Source organism: Hyposmocoma kahamanoa, unplaced genomic scaffold, assembly GCF_003589595.1.
Source record: "Hyposmocoma kahamanoa isolate Upper Pololo Valley unplaced genomic scaffold, ASM358959v1 66, whole genome shotgun sequence".
Lineage (NCBI taxonomy): Eukaryota > Metazoa > Arthropoda > Insecta > Lepidoptera > Cosmopterigidae > Hyposmocoma > Hyposmocoma kahamanoa.
This window is the reverse complement of record NW_020653854.1, coordinates 7025115-7048947: the sequence shown is the minus strand read 5'-3', so window position 1 is coordinate 7048947 and position 23833 is coordinate 7025115. Positions and strand designations below refer to the sequence as shown.

The 23833-nt window shown below is 37.6% G+C and overlaps 1 protein-coding gene across 1 annotated transcript in view; it reads left to right on the top strand.

Moving 5' to 3' along the window:
• Positions 1-933: 933 nt before the first annotated feature.
• The window catches only part of LOC113231864 (fatty-acid amide hydrolase 2-B-like), a 180320-nt gene continuing 157420 nt past the window's right edge, over positions 934-23833 (top strand). The window contains exon 1 of the mRNA XM_026466400.1: positions 934-1179. Coding sequence (XP_026322185.1) covers positions 934-1179 — 246 coding nt within the window. The remainder of the gene's footprint in view (positions 1180-23833) is intronic.

Below are 23833 nucleotides of genomic sequence, written 5' to 3'. Positions count from 1 at the left end.
ATTATTTTGCCTGTTGCTTTTGCAAATTTCAAATGATCGTTTAATATGCCTTAATACATAAACATGCCTCAGTCTCGTTGGTTTAATATAGTTAACTTGTAACATCTCAATAGACGTCAAACTTGTAAATAATGCAACATAACTAAGTTCACAGAATACTTGGATTGGCGTTAATAAGTAATGATATAGGTGTATGGGGAGCAACTTAAGGTTTGCTTAGTTAGCGCTTGCTATGTTATCTTATGTCATATTTAAGTTTGTAGTACCAAAGTTTGTGAGCATATTGTGTATGTACTATGTATAGTTTACGTATGACTATTATGTTAATTAATTGACGGAAAGTAACGTCAATGTTGTTAATTGAAGAATTAGGGAATTTTAAATAATAATAAATTTCTGAAGTTCTTGTTGATGTGAAGAAAAAATATGCACTTTACAGCTTTGAGTTAATGTACATAATTGAAATTGGTAATAATATTTAAAGGCGACACTTCGAAAATGAATCGTAGTAGATAAGAGAGGGAATGAACAGTTTATCTAGCAAGTAATTTCCTATTACAAACAAGTGGGATAGCAACAGTTCTTGCAATTTTTGACAAGTTCGAAACCAAAAAAAGTGAAAAACCAAAAAAGTACAGGAGGTTTTCGACGACTCTGTAACTGGACCCGTAGATCACATGGTTAGAGCAATGCTACGGTGCAGCATGGACGTACGTCCATGCGTTCAAGTCCCACGGGATCGACGAAATTTTTCTGTTTGATTTTTGTTTTCATACGTAGGGCGCACTATAAGTTTCCGGAACTGGCCATTTACATAAACAATATTTATAAAGTAATTACAACATTTGAAAATGGAACTCTTTGCCTGTAGAATACTGTTTGTTTCATCTGACTGTCACTTGTTTTTACTTTGTGGTTAATAACGCCACCACCATGCGCCCTGGCTGGATCCGCACCCTGGGACTTCGAGGCGTCCGTCCTCGAGCAGACCTACAGGTGCCGTGCGGAAGCCAGGGCACGGTGGGGGTTCGGCGTGCCGCCAAGACCGCCGTCCAGGCGGGGTGGGAGGAGGCACTGCGATCGGCCAGATACGGGGAGCGCACCGTCCAAGCGCTGCTCATTGTACTGGCCGATTGGAGAAAGAGGAGGCACGGGTCCCTCATGTACCGTCTTGTTCAGGTACTCACCGGACCAACGGCTGTTTCGGTGACTACCTGACCCCGGAGTGTCACGAGTGCGGCGCTGCTACAGACTCGGCGAGGCACACTTTGAAGGTATGCTCGATCTGGAGCCAGCAGCACCGGGATCTCGTAGAGGTGGTGGGACGAGACCTCTCACTGCCCAGCATAGTTAGAGCCATGCTGGGAAGCGAGAAGTCATGGCAGACGATGGTCTCCTTCTGCGAGGACGTGATGTCGCAGAAGGAGACAACCGAACGGGTCCGCGAAGACAGCGCCCTCTCAGACTCCGTTCGGCGTCGGCGGAGAGGACGCACGCGACGGCTCTTCGCCGACCACCCGCGTCCCATCAGCGGAGGCCAGCAGGGTGCGGGGTTGGAAGACCCTGCCCCTGCATTGCACAGGCCTCCGCCGCCGGTAGATGCGCCAAATGTTCCGGGGTATCTCCGTGCAGGTCGCCCCCTATGATTAAGGGGAGGATGGTGTAGGGGTCCGCCCAAAGACGGACCAGCACCACCGGAGTCGCGCTAGGATCTGAAAGGGACCCCGCGGCACCGGCGCCAGGTGCGCGCAGGAACATTGTGACGTTTTTAGTGGGTATGCTCTTGGGGATCGACATAGTCCCCAGGAGAGAGTCCCACATATCCCCGCCGTCTCCCAGCGGCGGGGAATGCGTAACGCATTTTCCTCACGTTAATTTTAAAAAAAAGGTTAGGTTACGTTAGGTTAGGTTTAAAAAAAAAATAATTCATCTTAAAATGACTACTACAGCTACTACTACAGTCAATAAATAAATTTTATTATTTATTGAGATTTTTTGTGAAATAACTCCACTAGTTTCATTAAGATTACGAGGGGCGCACTATAAGTTTCCGGAGTGAATAAGAAAAAAATACTATAAATGATCAGAAATGAATTTATTGTTTCTCAAAATATTCTCCGTTAGCGTTAATGCACTTTTTCATACGAATGAACCAATTTTGAAAACATTTGTTCCACTCCTCCGTGACAATCTCTGAAACATATTTTTGATACTCTTCGACAGCCTCTTCAGGTGATGAAAATCGTTGACCGCGTAACGAGATCTTAATTTTTGGAAATAAATAAAAGTCGCAAGCTGACAGGTCGAGACTGTACGCGAGATGGTTCATAAGGTCAACGTTGTTCACCTTCAAAAATTCATTTCTCTGTCTGGCTGTGTGAGAACAGGCATTATAAAGGCAGGCATTATAGGCATTATAAAGTTTATTCTTGGTACAACGATTCTCCAAAGCAACAGTAGCCACTTGTCCAGATTTATTTAAAAAAAGCAATCATCCGCTTAGAGGCACTTTGCACGGGCGCCACTTTGGTTGGTTTCGGCTCATCTCGAAAGACCCATACGCTCGATTGCTGCTTTGTTTTGAGATCGTAACTATAATAAATCCATGTTTCGTCACCTGTTACTATGTCCCACACCAATTTTGACGCCCCTTCGTTGAATCTGGTAAGCATGGCATTGCACCCAGTGACGCGATCCGTTTTTTTGAGCCTCTGTTAAATTGAATGGGGTCCACCGAGAGCACAGCTTTTTCACGCCCAAATGTTTGTGTAGTATTGTTGCCTAAAGATGTCCGAATCTTATGGTATGTCATATGCCTGTCTATTTTGATTATACGGCGCACAGCATCGATGTTTTTGTTGATCACAGTAGTGGACGGGCGACCATCACGAAATTCGTTACTGAGATTCACACGACCGCGTTTGAATTCTGCAAAACAGCTATAAATAGTCGTCTTGCAAGGTGCTTCATCGCCAAAAGCAGTTTGAAGCCAAGAGAAGCTCCGCTGAGCTGTTAAATTACACCTAGAAAATCATACTACGAAAATTTTCGCGAGTTAATAACGCCACAAAGTAAAAACAAGTGACAGTCAGATGAAACAAACAGTATTCTACAGCCAAAGAGTTCCATTTTCAAATGTTGTAATTACTTTATAAATATTGTTTATTTAAATGGCCAGTTCCGGAAACTTATAGTGCGCCCTACGTATGAAAACAAAAATCAAACATAGAAAAATTTCGTCGATCCCGTGGGACTTGAACGCATAGACGTACGTCCATGCTGCACCGTAGCATTGCTCTAACCATGTGATCCACGGGTCCAGTTACAGAGTCGTCGAAAACCTCCTAAGCCTTTTTGTTATAGATCTTTGTACTGACTTTCGTTCCGCATTCGTCGCTGCTAGTGACATCTAGTGAGAAATGTTTAAATAACCTTCTCACCTATTTTATTACTTGTATTTATTATCTACTGTTTTTTCTGTAGGCGTATCAACCTAATCTAGACATTAAGTTTGTAAGTCTAATAATATCATTGGACTTATTTTATAATCGATTATTATTTTATTATTATCGTATATCTAAGTTTGTAGATAAGTTCAATTCTATTTTAGTACTTAATCCTATCAACAAAAATGTAACTAACCTAATCGGATTTTTTCTAATACAGTTATCAGGTGAAATGCTCAAGGTACACATATTTTAAAATCAAACCTACAATGGACTCTTTTTTTAAATAAATGTATTAAAAAGTAGTAGATTTCACGGGGTATCCCCTTAAGTTGTAGAAGCTACTTTTTTAACAAAATGAATATCTTTAGTAATAAAACAAAAATTAATATAAAAAAAAAAATTCATGAATATAATTTCAAAATATAAACGATTTGCATCATTTAAATTCAAATTAAGCGAAATTTAACCAAAAAGACAAGACAACAAAGACATAAAGCCAGTGACGTGTAATCTAGACTCTTTTGTGTGTGTTCTTCCTTTTTTTTAATTTCCCTCGGCCACAAACGTTGAAACTCGAAGCTCCTCACAAGTGCGGGAAACAAGTAACAAATTACAATCCTGAGAGCGCAATAGTTATATATAAAATCTGGGCAGTACATAAACAGGTCCCAGGTTCGCCGGCCGGTTGAACTAATTTAGGAAACGATTAAATTATAAATTAGTTAATAACGCACACGCTCATAGCCCTGCACTAGGGAAAGCCTGGGGGCCTACCATAACCTTTCCAAAAATAACCTCATTTCAATGTACGCTTATTATAAATATTACTCATATTCGTACCGTGATACACCTGTCAAGAAAGTAATGTATTATTGCTATTTAAAGTGATTGAAAGAACTAATTATTTCCCAATATTGTCCATTCCTTACTAAAAATAGGAAATAGGACAACCGACCATTATGTTCACGTCTCACCAACACATCCAAGAAAGGAAGAGCCCCGTTCGGCTCACATTCCACGGTGAAGGTGATTTTCGGGTGAACGCTGTTTAAGTGTGCCAATAGCGACTCTACTCCCTCTTTAGGCATAATGGCAAATACGTCATCTACTTAGCGCCACCACCTCGGTTCGAATGGAATGTTCACCAGCGCAGTATCCTCAAACCATTCCATAAATATGTTAGCTACCACCGGAGCTATCGGTGATCCCACTGTGGGTCCCCGGTGTCTATACGGTTCCCTGTGACTGCGGCAAGAGTTACGTCGGCGAAACGATACGGACCGTGGCTACTAGGCTAGCTGAGCATATCCGATCCATGAATAACAAAGATGTCGATGGATCTGCTGGGGCAGACCACTTTCTGAGCTCCGGTGCTGGTCACTACATTAGGTTTGATAAAGCTAAGGTTTTAGCGCGGGAGAAGTATTTTGTGCCTCGCAAAATCCGAGAGGCTGTTGAAATAAGTAGGCGACCAAATTTGAATAGAGACGGAGGCTGGAGCTTGCCACCGACCTGGAAGCCGTGTCTTCATGGCGCTCGGTATGCAGCTGCAGATGTTAGTGGTAACGACGTGATGAGCTCTGTGTGCTGGACTGTTCCCGACAACAATCCTACGGACAGTAGTAGCAAAGAAGAGTTCCGGGACGCTCTGGCGCATTGTATCAGCCTCCTGAGTTCCCCACTGCGGACTGCGTCATCGGCGCGCGCGCAGAGAGCCGCAGCACGCAGTGCTAGACGTGACGCGGTCGCGTGACGCGTGACGCGGTCGCGTCACGTCTAGCACTGACCATCGATTATGGTCGAAACTAGTCGAACCGCTTCCGACTAAAATACTACACGAGTAACTGTGTAAGTGTGATAACTGTGTTAGTTTTCATAATAAAAAGAGCTATATGATTTTAATGTTAAAGACGCGTCATAGTAGGAGCTGAGTGAATGAATAGTCACAAAGCTGCCAATAAAACATCATAGTTTTAACATTATATTAAGCTTACTTTAAGCGCGTTATGGTACAAAAAGTCAATGTACGGTTAAAGTAATATTGTTTTAAGAGGTTGTGGTAGGCTCGCTGTATCGTGGGTGCCATGAACACACACAAAGACAACCACAAATTACACCCAAACTCACGAGATAAATAAATGTAGGTCGTTGAAATACTTCACCCGGGCTGGAGAATCGAACCCAGGACCTCTACGTGGCAGACCAGTATGGTAGCCGTTTAGCCACGGAGACATTTAAATTGGTATTAAGGGTATTAATTACCATATATCTATTTGCTAATCGTTGTAATTAACATGAAGAAAATTTTTAAGGGCAACATTGGATTCAATAGACAAGCGTGTCAAGAGGCAACACCGCCGTAGAATCGCCAGCTTATCGGTATGCCACAAGATATATCATGGAGAGTGTGCAATGGAATTGCATAATTTGATCCTTCCCCTTTTCATCATAGGGAAGACTAGATGTGGACTCAGGTTCCAGCCCTATATTGTGGATATTCCCAGGATATGCGCGCAGCGAGCGGCTAAGGAGCGAAATTCCCTGTCTGCGGACTTTTTCCCCAAACGCTATAACTTGGATGTTTTCAAGGCGAGAGTAAATAGGTATTATTTAGGTGTGCATGCTATATCGTCGACCTTATCGTTACTTTCCAACAGGCGAGATGTAGGTGAAATGCGCCCTTATTTTTATTTAAAAAGAAATACTTTTTTTTGTTTTCAAGTATCGGGACGAACTAGTCGCACGCCTTGTGGTAAGCGACACGCCACACTCAGTGCCACTTCATCGGAAAGATTTGAACGGCATTACCATCGCGTCAAGAGACAAAGTTCTTTGTGTATATAGTTTCACTAGCACCCTTAATCATTCAAAACTGGAACACAATAACGCTCACGTTACTGCTTGGCGGCAAAAGAAGGTAAGTTGGCAGTACTACCTTGAACGGAATACTGCTACTAAATTCGATTCAGCACCCCACATCTTCAGCTCTAGCTTATGTAAGTTTCGTTCTATGAATGATGACGACTAACCGTACATCTTTCTCCGACGCGATAAAAATGTTAGATACAGCATTTTGAAGGACGATCACAATAAACTACTTAAACACACAGAGGATATTATTTTTTTCGTATATTTGACCTCATCAAAACTCTGCTCTGTGCTCATCAAACCACACTATATTAGTACCTGATACATTTTCCCACCAACGGAAAAACACCCTTTAATTTCACTCACATACAATAACTCTTAGTCCTAAAACGCCATACATCCATCACTCAGCGTATTACAATAACACTTATTGCATTTAGAACAGAGTCACGTTTTAAAGGGCAGGCTTACAGGTCTAGGTTATTTTTCAGAAAGCTAAGGAGTATATTGCTCTAACGGTTCCATCTATATACACACCTATAGCGGCTCGCTCTTCTCGAAGTAAGAAAGTAAAGACTGCCTTAGATTATAATCCTCAATCAGAATTGTTAAAACCAACTACATGACATAATGTGCAGTCAGGAGTACATCAAACTTGACAGTTTGGGGTTTGGATAATTCGTATGCGGCATATAATTAAATTTAAATCTTAAGTGCCAAATTTGATATTTTTATCATTACATTCCAGAAAAAATCAAAAATCATGTTAAAAATGTACTATTAAGGAAAGCTAAAATTAATGATAATAAAGTTGATATAAAAGCAATACTTCCAACTAATAATTATGTTTGTGATTATATAAAATTCTTATTAAATTATTAGATTAAATTGTTTTTCAAGTTTATCTTATTTAAAATTAATAGTAGTTTTAATTGATGTGACGATTTCATTTTTAGTTTATTTACCTACAAAGTACAAATAAAGCTGGTAAAATTACAGGCACATGGGACTTGTCAACTTATGTCTCGGGGTGACGAGCACAGTGGCAGTATTCCTAAGATCTTTGCGATTTGAAGCTCCGAGTGGCACTACATCTGCTGTGGACAGGCGTGTCGCTTACCACCAGGCCTACAACTTGTTCATCCCGTCATTTAGTATCATAACAAAAAAAAAGGTATTTCACATGATTTGATTTCGTGCTCTGAATCCTATAGAGCTTTAACAAAGACATTGACCTATTGGATGTCTTTAGGTGTGTCCGTCGCCGAAGTTAGCTTCAAGATCCACAACATAGCGATATACAATTATGATTTCTATGGTCACGGCTGACTAAGATTTAGAGAGAATTATTAAAAATGCCTCCCTCTCATTTTGCTGTGCCCGACACGGTCCATAAATGATCTTTGTATTTTTATAACATCTTGTACACATTATGGAAAAGCAATAAAGACTGAAATTGAAATTGAAATAAGATAGAGATAGAGAGCTAGTCAAAAGCCCGAAAAGGTTTGTTCCGAAAAAATAGTTTCATTTTCAATGTAGGTACAGTAATCGCAAAAACCTAAGAACTCGAAATTATTTAAAAGGATGACACAAGGCAATTTAGTGTTCTTAACAGACAATTAAACCAGGCGAAAATGCTAAATATCCGTAGGTACTACTAGCAAGTAGATGGTGGGTAAAGTGAATAGCAGTGTTATTGTGTGGTATCGGACCAGCGGCGGGTAAATTAGAGACCGACCGGACTATAACTAAGAGGAGTTGAACTGGCGCTCCTGGATAACAGAGTATGTGGAGCTGTTATTATGTTAAAAAATTTTGCTTTTTAATAAAATAACTCTTACTGAAGAAAATCAAGTGCAAGGTGTGCAAGTCATTAACCTTACTATACCCGCGCCAAATAGTGTAGCACATACAGATATACCGGCGCACGGTGCGTGAGACCGAAAGTTCGAGGGCCGTTATAGTATGTTGTTTACATCGACATTATGATGTCGATGGTTGTTTAGAAAATTATCATTGTAAAATTAAGTTTAATATTAAAAGGTAATGTGTAAAATTGCATTAAGCAAAGTTTCATACGAAATATTTTTTTCATAAGAGATAAACAGTCTTTTATTACAGCATTGATAAGTTACAGTATTCCTAATCGGCAAATAATTCGTCGTCGTGTACGGGTACATGTGTTATGTGCACGAATACTCCTGTTACCCTGAAATGAAGTTAGCCACGAACCATGCAGCTAGCAGTGAATCCAAAGCTCTAACGTTTTCAGTTTAAGAAAAACACGACAAATGATAATCGTCGGACTGAGAGATCAATGCGCGGGTACACGAAGGTTAATGATGGTATCGTCCAAGATGCATTTATTGTCTATCAATGCAGTGGAGCTCGAAATTCATAACGAGCTCTGTCAAAGTCAAAGTCAAATAATTATTTATTCCATAGGCAAAATTTTTACACTTGAAAACGTCATTTTTTAAGCTACTGCTCGTTCACTACGCTGACCTCCCTAAGAAGAACGAGCAAGAAACTCTAGGGATTGCTCTTTTCAAATAAACTTAAATGCTATAGAATACATTTTGAATCATACGTGTGTGGAATCTAGGATCACGTTGTCTTTCCATACATCGTTATCTAACACGTAGTCTACAATTTTGTAATATGACTTTTCAATTAAATACTTTTAATGCAAATTTTTAACTTAGTTAATGGCAATATTAATATATGCTCCGGAATCTTATTGTAAAAACGTATATAGTACCCCATAATAGAATCGTTTACCTTAGTTCAACGAAAAAGTGGTACCATGAGTTTGGACTTAGTTCTGAGCGACATCTCAACCGATAAGCACTTCTATATACTGGACTTAAGACCTGTTTTTCAAAAAGGGCCACGAAATGTTGGTACTTTTTCTATGATATCAAGCGATGGGACGAACAAATAGTGGGCCTGGTGGTAAGCGATACGCCTACCCATTACAACTGTAGCATCAAAGATTTAAATCGCAAAGCTTGGCGGCAATAATAGGTAAGATGCAGTATTTTCCTGGATAAACTCTTTCACAAAGAGCTCAATTCCCGTATATACTGACTGGCATAAGACGAGTTCATATTTGTTGAGTTAGCATCTTGAACCTCTGAATCTGCAAATAAAATAAAAGATAATAGGTAGGTATGAAGGGATTTCTGTTTCTTTCTTTTATATTGCAAACGTGCAATAATTTATTTATAAAATAATGGAACATTTCGTTAACTTATCATGACGAATTAGCACTTCACAGGGTACTTACATCTGCAGGTTTACTTTAATGACATTATTATTATTATGTAATATCTATCTTTTTCTTCAATCTTAAAACATCTAGTATTTAAATAATGTTTTTTCCGAAAGGTGTCGTTCCAATATACCTATCGATTTCTACATCTAATTCCCTTTCGCCAAATTCACCCGCGGTCTTTGTTTCAATACTTTCCTATTGCATTTATTGTCAAACGTCAAGTCTGTGTGCTTGCCTAAATAATTGTTATTTTAATTTTTTTTTTATTTAATTTTTACTTGCCTATTCTAATTTTTAACTAAGTTCTAGTAATCAGTATCCGCTTTAAGTCACGTCTAAGTATCAGGGTTTTTATTACCGAAAGACGCAATGACGAGTCCATAGTTTTCGTGTGCTCGTCCGTACCAGGAATGCAGCTCCGCGACTCGATGCATATCGCTGTACGTATGTGCACACGGACAACCCCCTCCCGCCCCCCGCTACCTGATGCTTCTTTGTCTTTTGTTTATTGTTTAATATTTTGCAGCTCGATTTGGAGTTTGAAACATTGATTGAAGTTTTACACTTCGGCTTTGATTGTCTGTTGATATCATACTTGATTGAGTCAATGCGGTATTATTTTGGTTAGGAAGTTAGATTAGGTTTTGGAAGTGATGTTTTGACTTTGATTTAAGTGGAACTTCCACTGTATGTATTTGTAGGAGGTATATTTATAAGTTATTTTGCCCGTATTGTTGTTTTGTCTAAAAAGTGTAAAAGGAAAGTCTAACAGGATAAGAATGAAAATATTTTTTTTATAATTATAAGTGACTGGACGCACATGTCGTGTGCCTGGTAGTACGCGACACTCCTGTTCCTAACAGTTGCAGTGTCACTCAGAGCTATAAATCACAAAGATCTGAGAGTGCCCCTCAGAGCTACTGCGCCCGTCACTCAGAGACATAATTTGACAAGTTCCATGTTCTGTAATTTTCACCGGCACCCTTACCCTTCGAAACTGGAACGAAGTAACACTCATATTGTTCCTTGGCGGCAGAAATAGGTAAGGTGACAGTACTTCCCTGTGCGAACTCTACTGCTACTTCTGTTAAAACAGATCTAACAAAACAGTTATTTCAACTTCACCTCCGGTGACTCGTTTTAAGTAAAATTCTAAACGTTAGATTTGTTAAAGGCCAGCCGTAACCATAACGGTAAAGCACCATGTGCCGTAATAAAAAGTACAACGCCTGTGGTTTATACTTACATAGACATGCTTGTCATAAAACAACATTGAATTATCATATAACGCAAAACGCAACATATTATAATGTGAATATAACGAAATCACTCATTAGGCTCCTTTCATAGATGTTTTCAATGGTTCGCCAAAATGTTTTTAAAATTAAACTTTTGCATTATTTAAATGTCGCATAGGCTCTTTTAAGCCTCCCATTTGGACATATTAATTTACAATTTATTGTTAATGTTTAGATAGTTCTTGGTAAATGTTGTGTATGCCTATTATTGGCAAGCATATTTATATTTTTAATTTTTTTTTTTATAATATCAAGTGATGGGACGAACAAATCGTGCGCCTGATGGTAAGCTACACGGCCAGAGCAAACAGAGCACAATAAATTTACATAGTATGTATATTTTACGCTATAACAATAATGGTAATAAGGTCTAAATTTCAATCCTCTGAGGCGCAGAGAGACGACGCTCCGAGATCCGCCTCAAGAGCATTGCAATTTATATCTTAATAATCAAATATCATAATCTCTCAATAATCAAATTATTATTTTTAGTTATAATGTTATGTCATAAATGTGACGATTATGACGTTATGGAATGCTACACCATTGTATTGGGATGGTCCTGTAAAAATAGCTGTATGAATGAAAGAAATAAATAAAAATAAATAAATCTTATTTCATTGGAAATAGAATAAATTATACATTAATAGATTTAATATAAGAGAAACTTGATCAAAACCTTAACATCAATATATTAAACTCAATGACATTAAGTATTGCAGAATCAATATAGAGGGCCGTGGTTATTCAGTTTCCCATTAAATTACTAAGCTTTCTAAATAACACAGTCCATAACAGTTGCAGTGCCATTCAGAGCTTTAAATCGCAAAGATCTCAGGGGCACTGTCACTGCGCTCGTCGCCCTGAGACATAAGTTGACAAGTCCCATGTGCCTGTAATTTTACCAGCACTCTAACCCTTTAAAACCGGGACACAATAATGCTGACATTATTGCTTAGCGACAGAAATAGTGAAGGAGGCAGTACTTCCTTGCACGAACTCTTTCACAACGAGCTCTACTTACTGCTAGTAAAGACGTGATAGTAGTGATACCATTGTTTGTAACGTGTTATGATGCGCATAGTTATATATGTTTTGCCGTTGGTGTACCTTTTTATAAAAATAAAAATCATATTCATATTTAAGCGAAATTAGTTATTAAAATGTCTGGAATCGAAACGAGTTCTATAACCTCTCTATAAGTGATTTTTATGTCTTATTTAGTATTAGTTTTATTATTATTGTTCGTCCTGTCACTTGGTATTACTAAAAAAAAAAAGAAAAAGGAATCTGGTGTCAGAGCCACCGAAGTAAGTAAGTATGATTATTAAAAAAAAGAAATATCTTCGATCTCTAGAACTTGACCTGTAGCTCAGTACAGCGTGTCATGAGTTCAAGTCCCATTGAGTCGAAGAAATTTTTCTATGTGTTCGATCTTTGTATTAATTTTGACATTTGACAAATGACAAAAAAAACCTTTAGGTGCCTGCAAATGCGTTTGTTCTGACTAAGAGGACAGATTTATGGTCAAGATTAAAATGTATTTAACTTGAAAACAAGCAAGAGCTTAGCTTGACGACTTCTTACGTGTCCATATAAAATGGTTTTTTTTAACACTCGTGTGACACACGCATAGACTTTTGTAGCAGTAGAGCTCCTTATGAAAGATTTCGTCCAGGGAAAGGAAATCACAGGCACATGAGACTTGTCAACTTATGTCTCAGGGTGTTGGGTGCAGTGGCAGTGCCCATCAGATCTTTGTGATCTAAAGCTCTGAATGGCGCTGCAACTGTCATGGACAGGTGTGACGCTTACCAACAAGCACAAGACTTCTTAGTGCCGCCACTTAGTATTACACAAATAAAAAGACAACCACAAATTACACCCAAAGTCACGTGTGAAACCAATGTAGGCCATACAAATATAGTAGGCCGGGAACCGAACCCGAGACCTCTGCGTAGCAGTTCAGCATGGCAACCTTACGGCCACGCTACATAGGCAGTTATAAATTGTAATATATTGATTTAAATTTAACTGTTATTGAATGTGGATACATCGAGGAACAAGTGGTGAAAAAGTCAAGCTCTGTACTGAGATTATCTACATAAGTATTATGAAAAGAAAAAATATACAAATTAAAACGTTTGCCTGCTAACTTTATAGTTTAGCTTTTACACCCTTCTTTCTCCTTATTGATACTTAAATAATAATTATGTATACTGTATAATAAAAAAAATGTTATACTTATTTTCGTTATCTGATTATTATTATTTAGTGAATGTTAGTAAATAGACGATAATAATATGCCTTGAATTTGTATGTATGTAAACAATAAGTGGAACTACACATATATCATTTCTGTCAATTTCTATGCAACCGGCCGGGACGCTTCAACAAATGAATGGAAAATCTGTAACATTCCATACATATTTGACATTCAAATAAAAAACTAACTAGTTTGTTTCCGGCACTTAACGGTAGCATTTTCGTCTTATGACATCAATTCTCGCTTGTTGTCAAAAGATAAAATATTGTTTTGTTAACTAACTTCTCCGTCTTTAAATAGACACCTTTAAACAAAGACAATGACCGCCAAACCATAGAGAACGGTAATAGGTCGATAGTTCGAAACTTCGAAAGGCGTATCGCGGCCCACTCCAAATTGTGATTAAGGCAACCTAATACACACACATCAGGTCACGCATTTACCGACACCAGTGTTACTTATTTTAAACTAGAAGATAATAAGCCAAACTCGAAACGTTCATACAAAACTCAACCGTAAAATCTTTATACCACAGCCCCTAGTCAAACAACCGTATTGTCGGCGAAGTTTCGTCTGTGTGCCGTGAAAGCTATTTCATTTGTAATAGTAGGTACAATATGAGAGTACGTCATATTGTACACAACACGTTCAGTGCTGCTCATAAATGTTCCTTGTGTGCATCATTTGAATTCAGAACAGAAACGTCTTATATATATTTATTTAGTCTTTATTTCAATACTGTTAAGGTTTACAACTAGATCTGTGTATAAATGTAGGGTGTGTGAGTGTGTGAACGTGGTACCGAAGAATGCGGAGCGTGAATTACCATGTTTAGATTAGGGAGTATTGTCAGTTTGACAATAATTTGCTCTTATTGCCTTTGTCCGGCGATTTAAAATTAATTCAGTGTTTTCTGACGAGTTTTTGGTTTATGTGAATCAGAATTACTATTGAAATCGATAATTGATGTATTTAATTAATACTAAATTTTTAAAGTAGATTGAATTTTCTAAACTCGTTTATTTCTACTAATTACAATCTGCAATAAAAAAATATGAACAAAACATTCGACATTAATTATTTTATTTTGTATTTATTAATCTAAGATAATCAGAACACCTTAATTAATAATATGAAATATGAAGGCAAGTTTTAAGCAAATCTACCCAAAAAGTGTCAAAGTAAACCAACAGACGGACGTATCAATTACTAAATTGAATTAAACGGTATTAACCGCGCGCGCACCGCACCGCAGCGCCACAATAAGCGATCACGGCGCATCGCATTAGCTACTGACAGCTCACGAACGTGTGTGTACCACGCTCGTTACATTTACGTGACGCTCACACACCATACCAAACTTAACCCCCGCCCCTATACAACCAAATATCACCTCTAATTCTCCTACGCAAAGGTCAATCTAGATGCAAGCAACTCTTGGCGCAATGTAGACTACACCCGCCACCGCACTGGGTGGCGAAGTCCGGCAACGTCGCGCTCAAATTATTGTGACATTTATTTCATCCATCCTGCAAAATGCTACTCGTAGCGACATCTAGTTGTTGTTCCACGGAACTGAGCTCTCGGCTTCCAGAGCGAGACGGAAACACTTGACAATATCACTTTCACGGTCTCGTACTTAAAGCTAAGCGGTTTGCTGTACTGTTTGTTTGTGTCTGTAAACAGCGCGCCGTCGAGGTGGACCGCGCATGAATGAAAGGGATGACTGTTCGAGAGAGACGGAACATAACAACTCCATAGTGCCGAAAAGAGAGGAGTGGAAGCGCGAAGCGTGCAGCGTACATCATTTATCAGATTACATGCGAAATATCGCGAGCGTGGCGATGTTTTGACACGCGATAATCACGAGATAATGCGAGCGATCTCAGCGACGTTTAGGTTTATATTGACTTTTTATAGCGGGAGTCGAGTAGTGGCAGAGAATAGACGGAATAATAACAAGTTGGTTTAAAATATAACGCACCGGCGGTGGCCAGGTGATGCCACGTAACACGCTAACCGACCGAGTGCCGGCAAATTTTATTAGTTCTTTTTATTTTGAATTTAATGTCCTCCGTCTGCTGGCCATCGTAATTATAAAACAACTGACGCACATTCAATTACGAAACTCTGCTGTGTATAAATATTTATCAAACACCTTTTCTAACAGTCTAGAAAACTATTTACAGAAAAGCACTTAATACAACTAATGTAAAGACAAATACATTATAAAGGCTAAACAGGAAAGAACCACGGTGCGCAAATTTAAACTACATACCACATAACTTCTAAGAAATAAACATTATGACTCTATCTGCTCAAAAGTAGAGCTATTTCGAAGAAATCACGAGCGCTCCAAACTCCTCGGGGGCAGCTTGCCAACCGAATGCAGTGAAATGCAAAACTTTGCCCCGCCTTGTGAACGTAGACGCGTGATATTGTAGCCGAAGAACGTTACAACTACCGCCATCTAGCGGGGAGTAGTGGAACAATCGAGAAACTAAGTAAAACACAATTTTTTGTTATTCACGGAATCCAAAGTTATACAGTAAACGAAAAAAATCAATGGTATTCGTTATCAACTCGTGTATTTCATTACAAGTTTGAACCAAATACGTATTTAAAAACATGTACAATTTTTAAGTTTTCTTTGATTTTTTTTAACGTATAAAAATATGGACATCAAATAACTGACAAAGCTTCATAAACTTTATGCACGACAAGGGTTTGCGTAAAATTCAACACCAAAAACGGGACAATAAAAGTTTCTTACTGAAAATTACCTGTTAAAATATTATAAAGTCAAACCATACACGTTTGAGTAAGGAATTAATAACGAAAATTACACCGCAACACTACGCAATAGCTAAATCGAAAAGCGTTATTTCGAGATTACTGTTTATCTTAAAGAATCGTACTCGCCACGTGTTACCGCGGTATCGAATTTATTTTCTCGCGTTCAGTAATTTTATATGCGAGTAAATCGATTTTTAACCGATTTTTAATCGAATCCAATGTATGCCGAGGACATTGGTTAATTAAAAGCTGAGTCATGTGATCGTAAATATAATGTGCGACTCATTACATGAAAAAGGGATAAGTAATTGTATCATTGCACGATATTGCACATTATAAGCCAGTAAACGTATCCATATCAACGCTTTAAAGTCCGCTTCTAGATATACCCTCTTGTAAAAAAGTAAGGCGCACCAAAATCGTATCTAAACTGTTAGTTGTTAGTAATATAAACGTAGTATAGAAATTTAAAGGAAAAATTCGTTAACAGACAGAACCAAAAGTTAACAGAAGAACTTGCACTTATTAAACATGCTGTAAAGTTTATTGTACAGTGCACTAAATATATCGAGTATATAACCAGAAACAGAGACGACATTAGGGCCATCCACCCCTGGCAACTCATCAGGCAAATGGGCTTATATCACTTTTAAATATCATCCCTCGTTTTACACTAAAATCACAAATTAGAAAGCTGAAACAGCGCCAACAATTGACCTGTGTGTACGTCTCCGTATATTCCAAAAATATTCTGTATTTATTGTAATAAAGATATCTCTAACTATGGCGGGCTGATCCATTCGGTAGTGTGGCAAAAACAGCAAAACATTACAAAACAAACGAAATCACATTTCATTGGTAATTAAATATTAAATACATTGACTTACAATTATATGGACGTCGGGTCCGCGCTAAAAAGTGTCCGCACTTGTAAGGCGCTAAAATCGTATACAGAGCGCCAAACTCCGCTTTAGTCTTCATTTGTTCGACTGACAGCGCGATACTGCGATGACATTACAATTTAAATTTCGAATAGGTTGACTTGGGACATTTTTTTCGTGGTTTTTGTATTAGACCCGTCGTCCATTTATTTGTAAGTCAATGATTAAATATGTATTTTTTTCAATTTTCCATTATAGCAAAGCTCAAGTTAAACTGGTGATTGAAATGAAACAATTGACGACACTCGTCAATTATTTGATTCGGGCTGGCCAATCGGAGCGCAATTCTCATCGTAATGACTTGGCAAACTATTCTGCCAAATTCAAACAAATTAAATGACATTTCGTCTCTATTTCTGATAGATATCGTGAAGGTATAAATAATATAGTACTCACTAGCAATACAGTTCCTTATGAAAGAGTTCATCCAGGGAAGTTCTGCCACCTTACATATTTCTGCCGCCAAGCAGTATGTGAGTGCCGGTTACGAAGGTTAAGGGTAAGGGTGTTGGATGAGGTAATAGATGTGAATCAGGATCGTAGCTATTGGAAGGTTATAGTCTCGGCCTAGTCGTTGAGAAAAGGGCGTGAATTGTATATATGTTATGGTGAAGTTACAGGCACATGAGACTTGTCATTTTAAGTCTCAGGGTGTCGAGCGCAGAGGCAGTGCCCCTCCGACTTTTGCGATTTATAGCTCTGGCTGGCACTGCAACTGTTATGGATAGACGTGTTGCTTACCTACAGGTGCACAACTAGTTTAGTCCGTCACTTCGTCTTATAAAAAAAATCATAAAATAATCAGACCCTTGCATTTGGAATCGTAATAATTAACTACTAGCGGTGGGTAGTGCGTTAAAACCTAATCAACCCGCCCGAGTTTTTACGCTAGGTTTTAACCCATTTCTGCTCATAATCGTAGGCGGAAACGGTGAATACGGAATTTGGTATAATTCCATACTTATTACGAACTTCGATGTAAAAAATATTTTTAGACGAAAAACAGGCAATTCCATACAATTCCTACCTTACAATCCTGTGGATTCTCGCTACTAAGTATGCTCATTATGATTCAATTTTTAACCGACTTCAAAAAAGAAGTAGGTTCTCAATTCGACTGTGTTTTTTTTTGTATGTATGTTACGCGATAACTCCGGTATTTGTGAACCGATTTTCATGATTCTTTTTTTGTTGGAAAGGGAGTACTTGCACAGTGGTCCCATTTCATTTTGAAGTAAATCATCCACCTCTAAGAGTGGCTGTTCACGCACGAACATTCAGTTTTTATAAATAGCGCCTAAGTTTTGTTAAGGAGCAATTATTTTAATGGTTGATTTTGCTATTTCTCCAATTCAAGGCGTTTTTCTCTCAATATTCTTTGAGTAGTGAAAACCGATTTTTATTATCTCTTTATTTCATTAATATATATAATAGATATTTCAATAAAACTTAGCAGATAGACGTAATTCCACGTACTTTTGAGGTCGGTTTTTTTTATGAAAATCGATTCCAGTGTATATTATGATATAACGTATTAATAATTAAATGTTGTTGTAAATAGTTTATGCTCTGTTTCGGGGATTAACAGGTTTTAACCCGGTATTAATAAAGCGCTGGGTTAAAACTCGGGCCCTCTTGCCCATCTAGGTTAATAACTGATATTGAACCAAACTTAAGACACCCTTAGGGTTTTGAGTAAACAGAACACACTACATTTGCAGTGTATGTATTTTTATGCTATAACAATAATGGTAATAAGGTCTAACTTTCTATCCCTTGAGACGCAGGGAGATGACGCTCCGAGGTCCATCTCAGGAGCATTGCAATTTATATCTTATTTACATCAATAAATTAAACTCAATGACATTAAGTATTCCAGAATCAATATAGAGGACCGTAGTTATTTAGTTTCCCATTATATTACTATGATTTCTAAATAACACAGTCCATAACAGTTGCAGTGCCATTCAGAGCTTTAAGTCGCAAAGATCCTGCTATTACGCCCGTCACCCTAAGAGTTAGTTCACAAGTCCCTTGTGCCTGTGACTTTAGCACCCTTACCCTTCAAAACCGGAACACAGTAATGCTGATATTACGGCTTGTCGGCAGAAATAGATAAGGTGGCAGTTCCCTGGACAAACTTTTTCACAAGAAGCTGTAATGCTACTGTGTCTCTCAACACATGGAGATACTACTGCTCATCATGGATATACGCCTGTCATACTTTGTGTCATCTACCGGACTGACACAGACAGTGTCTCCCCAATTCACTGCAGGAAGTCCTGTTTCTATAAGAACTTTTCGCCACCTTTCGGTTGTTGCTTTACTCCTACTCCATCCGTCATCACCATGCTTCGCACTATGTCCTGTCCAGCTCCGTTTCGATTACCTCTTTCTATAAGCAAATCTTAGAAGACCCCTTTTTTAGAAGAATCTCTAACCCTGAAAGGGTATTAGTAACGGGATGGGACTTGTCAACTTCATGTCTCAGGATGACGGATATAGTAGTGCCCCTTAGGTATTTGCGATTTAAAGCTCTGAGTGGCACTACAACAGCTATGGATGAGTATGTCACTTACCACCAGACGTTCGACTTCTTCACCCTGTCACTTGGTAACACAAAAAAGTCTTAACCTTGTATTTATTGCCTATATTTAAATTTGGCACCTATATGTACAATAGTAATGAAATTAACAAGGTCAGTTTCAATTAAGCCCCACCATAACTTAACACAATAAATCACACGCACAGCATTCGGAAAGCAGTGATTTGGATGCAGACTGTGTTGTACTTGCCGTACGCTTGCAATTAACAGGTTCAGTCAATTTGCTTATTGCTTACTGTAACCATTTGTTAGGCACTTAGTGTTGCTCTATTTTAGGTTCGTTATACGATGTCCTATATCTTGGACATTAGTTCGTCTTCAAATTTCGGAATTCGGAACTCGATCTGTAAGTTTGACATCGAAAATGCTTACCAAACCCAATGGTGTAAATAGAGTTGATCTTCGTGTGACTAGAAACGACAGAACTAAATAAAATCAAAACATATTATTCTAACCATACTAAATTTTCTCGGCTATTTCCGCGACGTGTAAACAAATTCGCATATTGCCCACTATGACGCAATGCTTTCAAATACCGAAGACCCTGAAATGGTAAACATTGGACTCGTGTAATTATAACTGCAAATTTCAACTTCTTCCAATGGCTGTTATTGATATGTGTCTTTATTGTGACTGAGAATGCACTTTAGAATGCTTTACTCAATAGGATTTTCCTTTCGAATGTTTGCTTCTTCTAAGCGATTCCCTAATTTAGAAACTCTTTATTTCTTCGGCCTAGTACTGGTCACAAAAATTGTTTTGTTAGTGTCAAATACATTGTGTGTAGAACACTAGAGTTAACACAACAGGAATTCTGTAGTAACCGAGTTTTTAGTTCGTTATTTTTTTAATCTAGTATATAAATAATAATAAATAAAAACCTATCACAATTTATGTTCTACGTATATATCGCAATTTAAATGCTTGCTTTTCTCAGATCTTACATATTTTTCCCGGATTTTGTAAGGTAGACGTAGACTTATTTTGCGCAAGAACTGTTTTTAGTTTTTCATGTCAAATAAAAAACAGAACACTTATGGAAACACTTCCGTGTCCGTGTGTTTGTGGGTCACAGTCACAGTATATAACATTAATACGACCAATAAAAACAAACGGACTGTACTTCACAGCCATCTTGACAAAGTCACAAATTCATTTAAGGGACAATGTTAATAAGATTCCGGTTGATATTCAAACATTGCCATTTAGTTGGTTTAAAATTATAGTGAAATAAAAACTTAAAGTTCAAACTTAAGGTTATTTATTTAGTTATTTTATATTATTCTAGTTTTCAAGACTTTGTATTGATTTTTATTCGGATTATATTAATTATTTTGACGTTAGCTTTATTTATTTTAATTATTTGCTATGGTCGTTGTCGCCTGAAATAAATGATGTTTATATTATTTATTTATTATGCGTATTTGGATGACAAAAATCCAAGGTAGTGACATGTTTAGCTCTTGCATTTTGGTCTATCATATAATATTTTAAATACAACAATCCCTAAACTTCTTATTCATTCTTCTCGTGTGAATCTGCCTTACGAATGAGTAGCAGTGTTTGATCAGTGTGACGATTTCAAGTGTATTTGCTTATCTATGAAATAAACATTTGATTTTGAGTTAATATCCTCCAAAAGTTATTGACATAGAGAATTAAAATTTGGTACAAAGTAGGAAAATGTATCACAATCACAAGCATGTAGCATTGATAGATAAGTTTTGATTGTAGAAATTGTTTTCGTATTAATTTGCCATAAAGTAGGAAAATCTTCTCAATAGGGTCGTCTGTAAAAATAAAAAAAAACTATTTCTCGAGTCATGTTAAAAAAAGAATTTTGTATAATTCTCTACTACCATATTGACCGAAAAAAAAAACACAAAATCTTCTGGAAAATTCTCACAATAATATTAAATTGTTATGAGAACATTACCTGTAATTTTTTTTAAATATTTGAAAAAAAAAGCTATTTATTTGATCTCATTTTCTTACAATAAATATAAAGTAAAATTTGATAACTAAACATTACGATCCAAAAGTGGACTCTACTCATCCAAAATACAACCCGACACTGACGATGAAATGAACAAAAGACATTGCGCCTTCAGATATAAACTTAGCAATTACACAAACGCTATCTAATACTCCGTCTGGTTTGTTACTGTATATAACAGACTTGCAGGTAAATTGGATTAGTAAGCCAATGACTGTATGTTGCACTAAGGTAAACTGAAATTGGTAGATACAATAATAGTAAGAAGTATATAGGTTCGTTCTTGGAGTTCTAGAATAGGATACTACTAACTGTCGTGTATATGATCTTCAAAGTTCGTCCTGGGAAGTACTGCCACCTTACCTGCAAGCAATTATGTGAGCATCACTGCGTTCTGGTTTTGTAGGGTGCTGGTGAAATTACAGGTTCATGGGACTTGTTTGCTTATATCTCAGGGTGAGTGGCAGTGCTCCTTAGATCTTCCCGATCGCTTTGAATGGTACTGCTACTGTTGTGGACAGGCGTGTCGCTTAACACCAGTCGCACAACTTGTTCGTCCCGTCACTTGGAATCATCAAAAAACAAGGCTTCCTTCATATTACGCGTGTGTTTTATATGATTAAACCTGCTGAAGCCTGCTGATAAATGGGACACAAACATCCTTCGCTTTGTTTTAGAGCATCTCTAGGAAATGGTTTACTCACTATCGTGTTTTATTTCATTTATACAGTTTGTATCTCTGAAGAGTTTTAAGAGTCGATTGCACTCATAAAAACTCGCTAGCGCCGAAGCTACTATTACATACAAAATGTTAGCTTTCGACTGTATCTTCGCCTCAATCTAAAAAAAATCTTTTAAATAGGCTAGGTACATCACTATTTAAACGTTATCCCGTGACTAAGAAGCGGCCTGTAGGTGAATAGTATGCTTGACTAACAATAACTAGATAAAAAAACACACAAGCGCGTAACGTGTTAGGCCTGCGTTTGAATATTCCAATAAACTAATCGATTTGTGAAATCACGTCGATAATATCGCACAAACATAGTTTATCGACGAATTTAGACCGTCACGTTCAAATCCGGATCAGTTTACATATTCTTCTGGCGCGCAGTAAATCTTGGCTTGATTTACGCGTAAGCACGTACTTTAATTTACGACTGGTTCTGATTTAGTTCGTATCTACTCGTCTCTATTTAAACTTTTCAACATAAAATAACTACTGGTGGTCCGATTCACTTTTCTTCCACGGTTTATATGTGCTTTCTTCAGTCAGAAACACTCGACAATACGACTTCAATGCAATAATGTCTGATTGGTTTTAATAATTGCAAATATGTCATGCGGTCTGAATATAAGTTCAACACTCGCTTCTCTCTACTGTCATTTACTCAATTAGGTAAAGAGGATGGCGCCTGTTCCGGATTAGCATCGTCTCGCTCTCTCCATCAGTCTGTCACCTGAGATGTTTACAGTTGCAAAATTAATTGCACTTGGCAACTCCATCCAGTGGGCGGCCTGCCATTACTTTATCTACTTGATAAAAAATAACTAAACACTCACACGTACATCAATTCATTATCATGCATACAATTCACGCCTTTTTCCCAGCGGGTAGGCCCCGAGACCACAGCCTTCCACATGCTACGAACCTGAAACACATATTTTACCTCATCCAACACTCATCAATGCTTCGGTTAAAGGTCCTGTTGACTTGGCCTCCCTTTAGGTCGTACACTATTTGGTTGTGGTAAGTTAACCTTCTGATTCGTTAAACTTCTTTCATTCTTTTAGAACCCGGAGTTGAAAGAAAGAAAAACAAGAAGCCGCCGCTGCGACATCAATAATTAAAAAAATATTTTTTGAACTGACGCTACGATAAACTATAATAGTATTTAATTTTGATTAAAGTAATAATATATATAATATAGTATATACATATATAATACATATAATAATATATATAATATGTGAAAAGCATTTTACGAGTAAATTAAAATAATGAAACACACCCTATGTTTATGTATAGGTATTTTGTTAACAATCCATAACAACAAACACGTACGAAAGTCAAACAAATGCTACAAAACAAAAAACCAGAGATAGTATAGAATGTCCGTAATTGACCAAGTACCGCTTATATTTTAACCAATCAGGAGGCAGTAGAGCGTTTGAGTGGCGTCGTATTTGATTTTATATTGTTTTAAAATAGTTATTTTTTGCCAAAAGGTTACGCTTTTGTGTGTCATGAAACATTTTGAGGTATTATTTAGTAAAATAATTTTGATTTCAATACTTTCACAAATAAAGTGACGTTATTCTGTTCAGGAACTC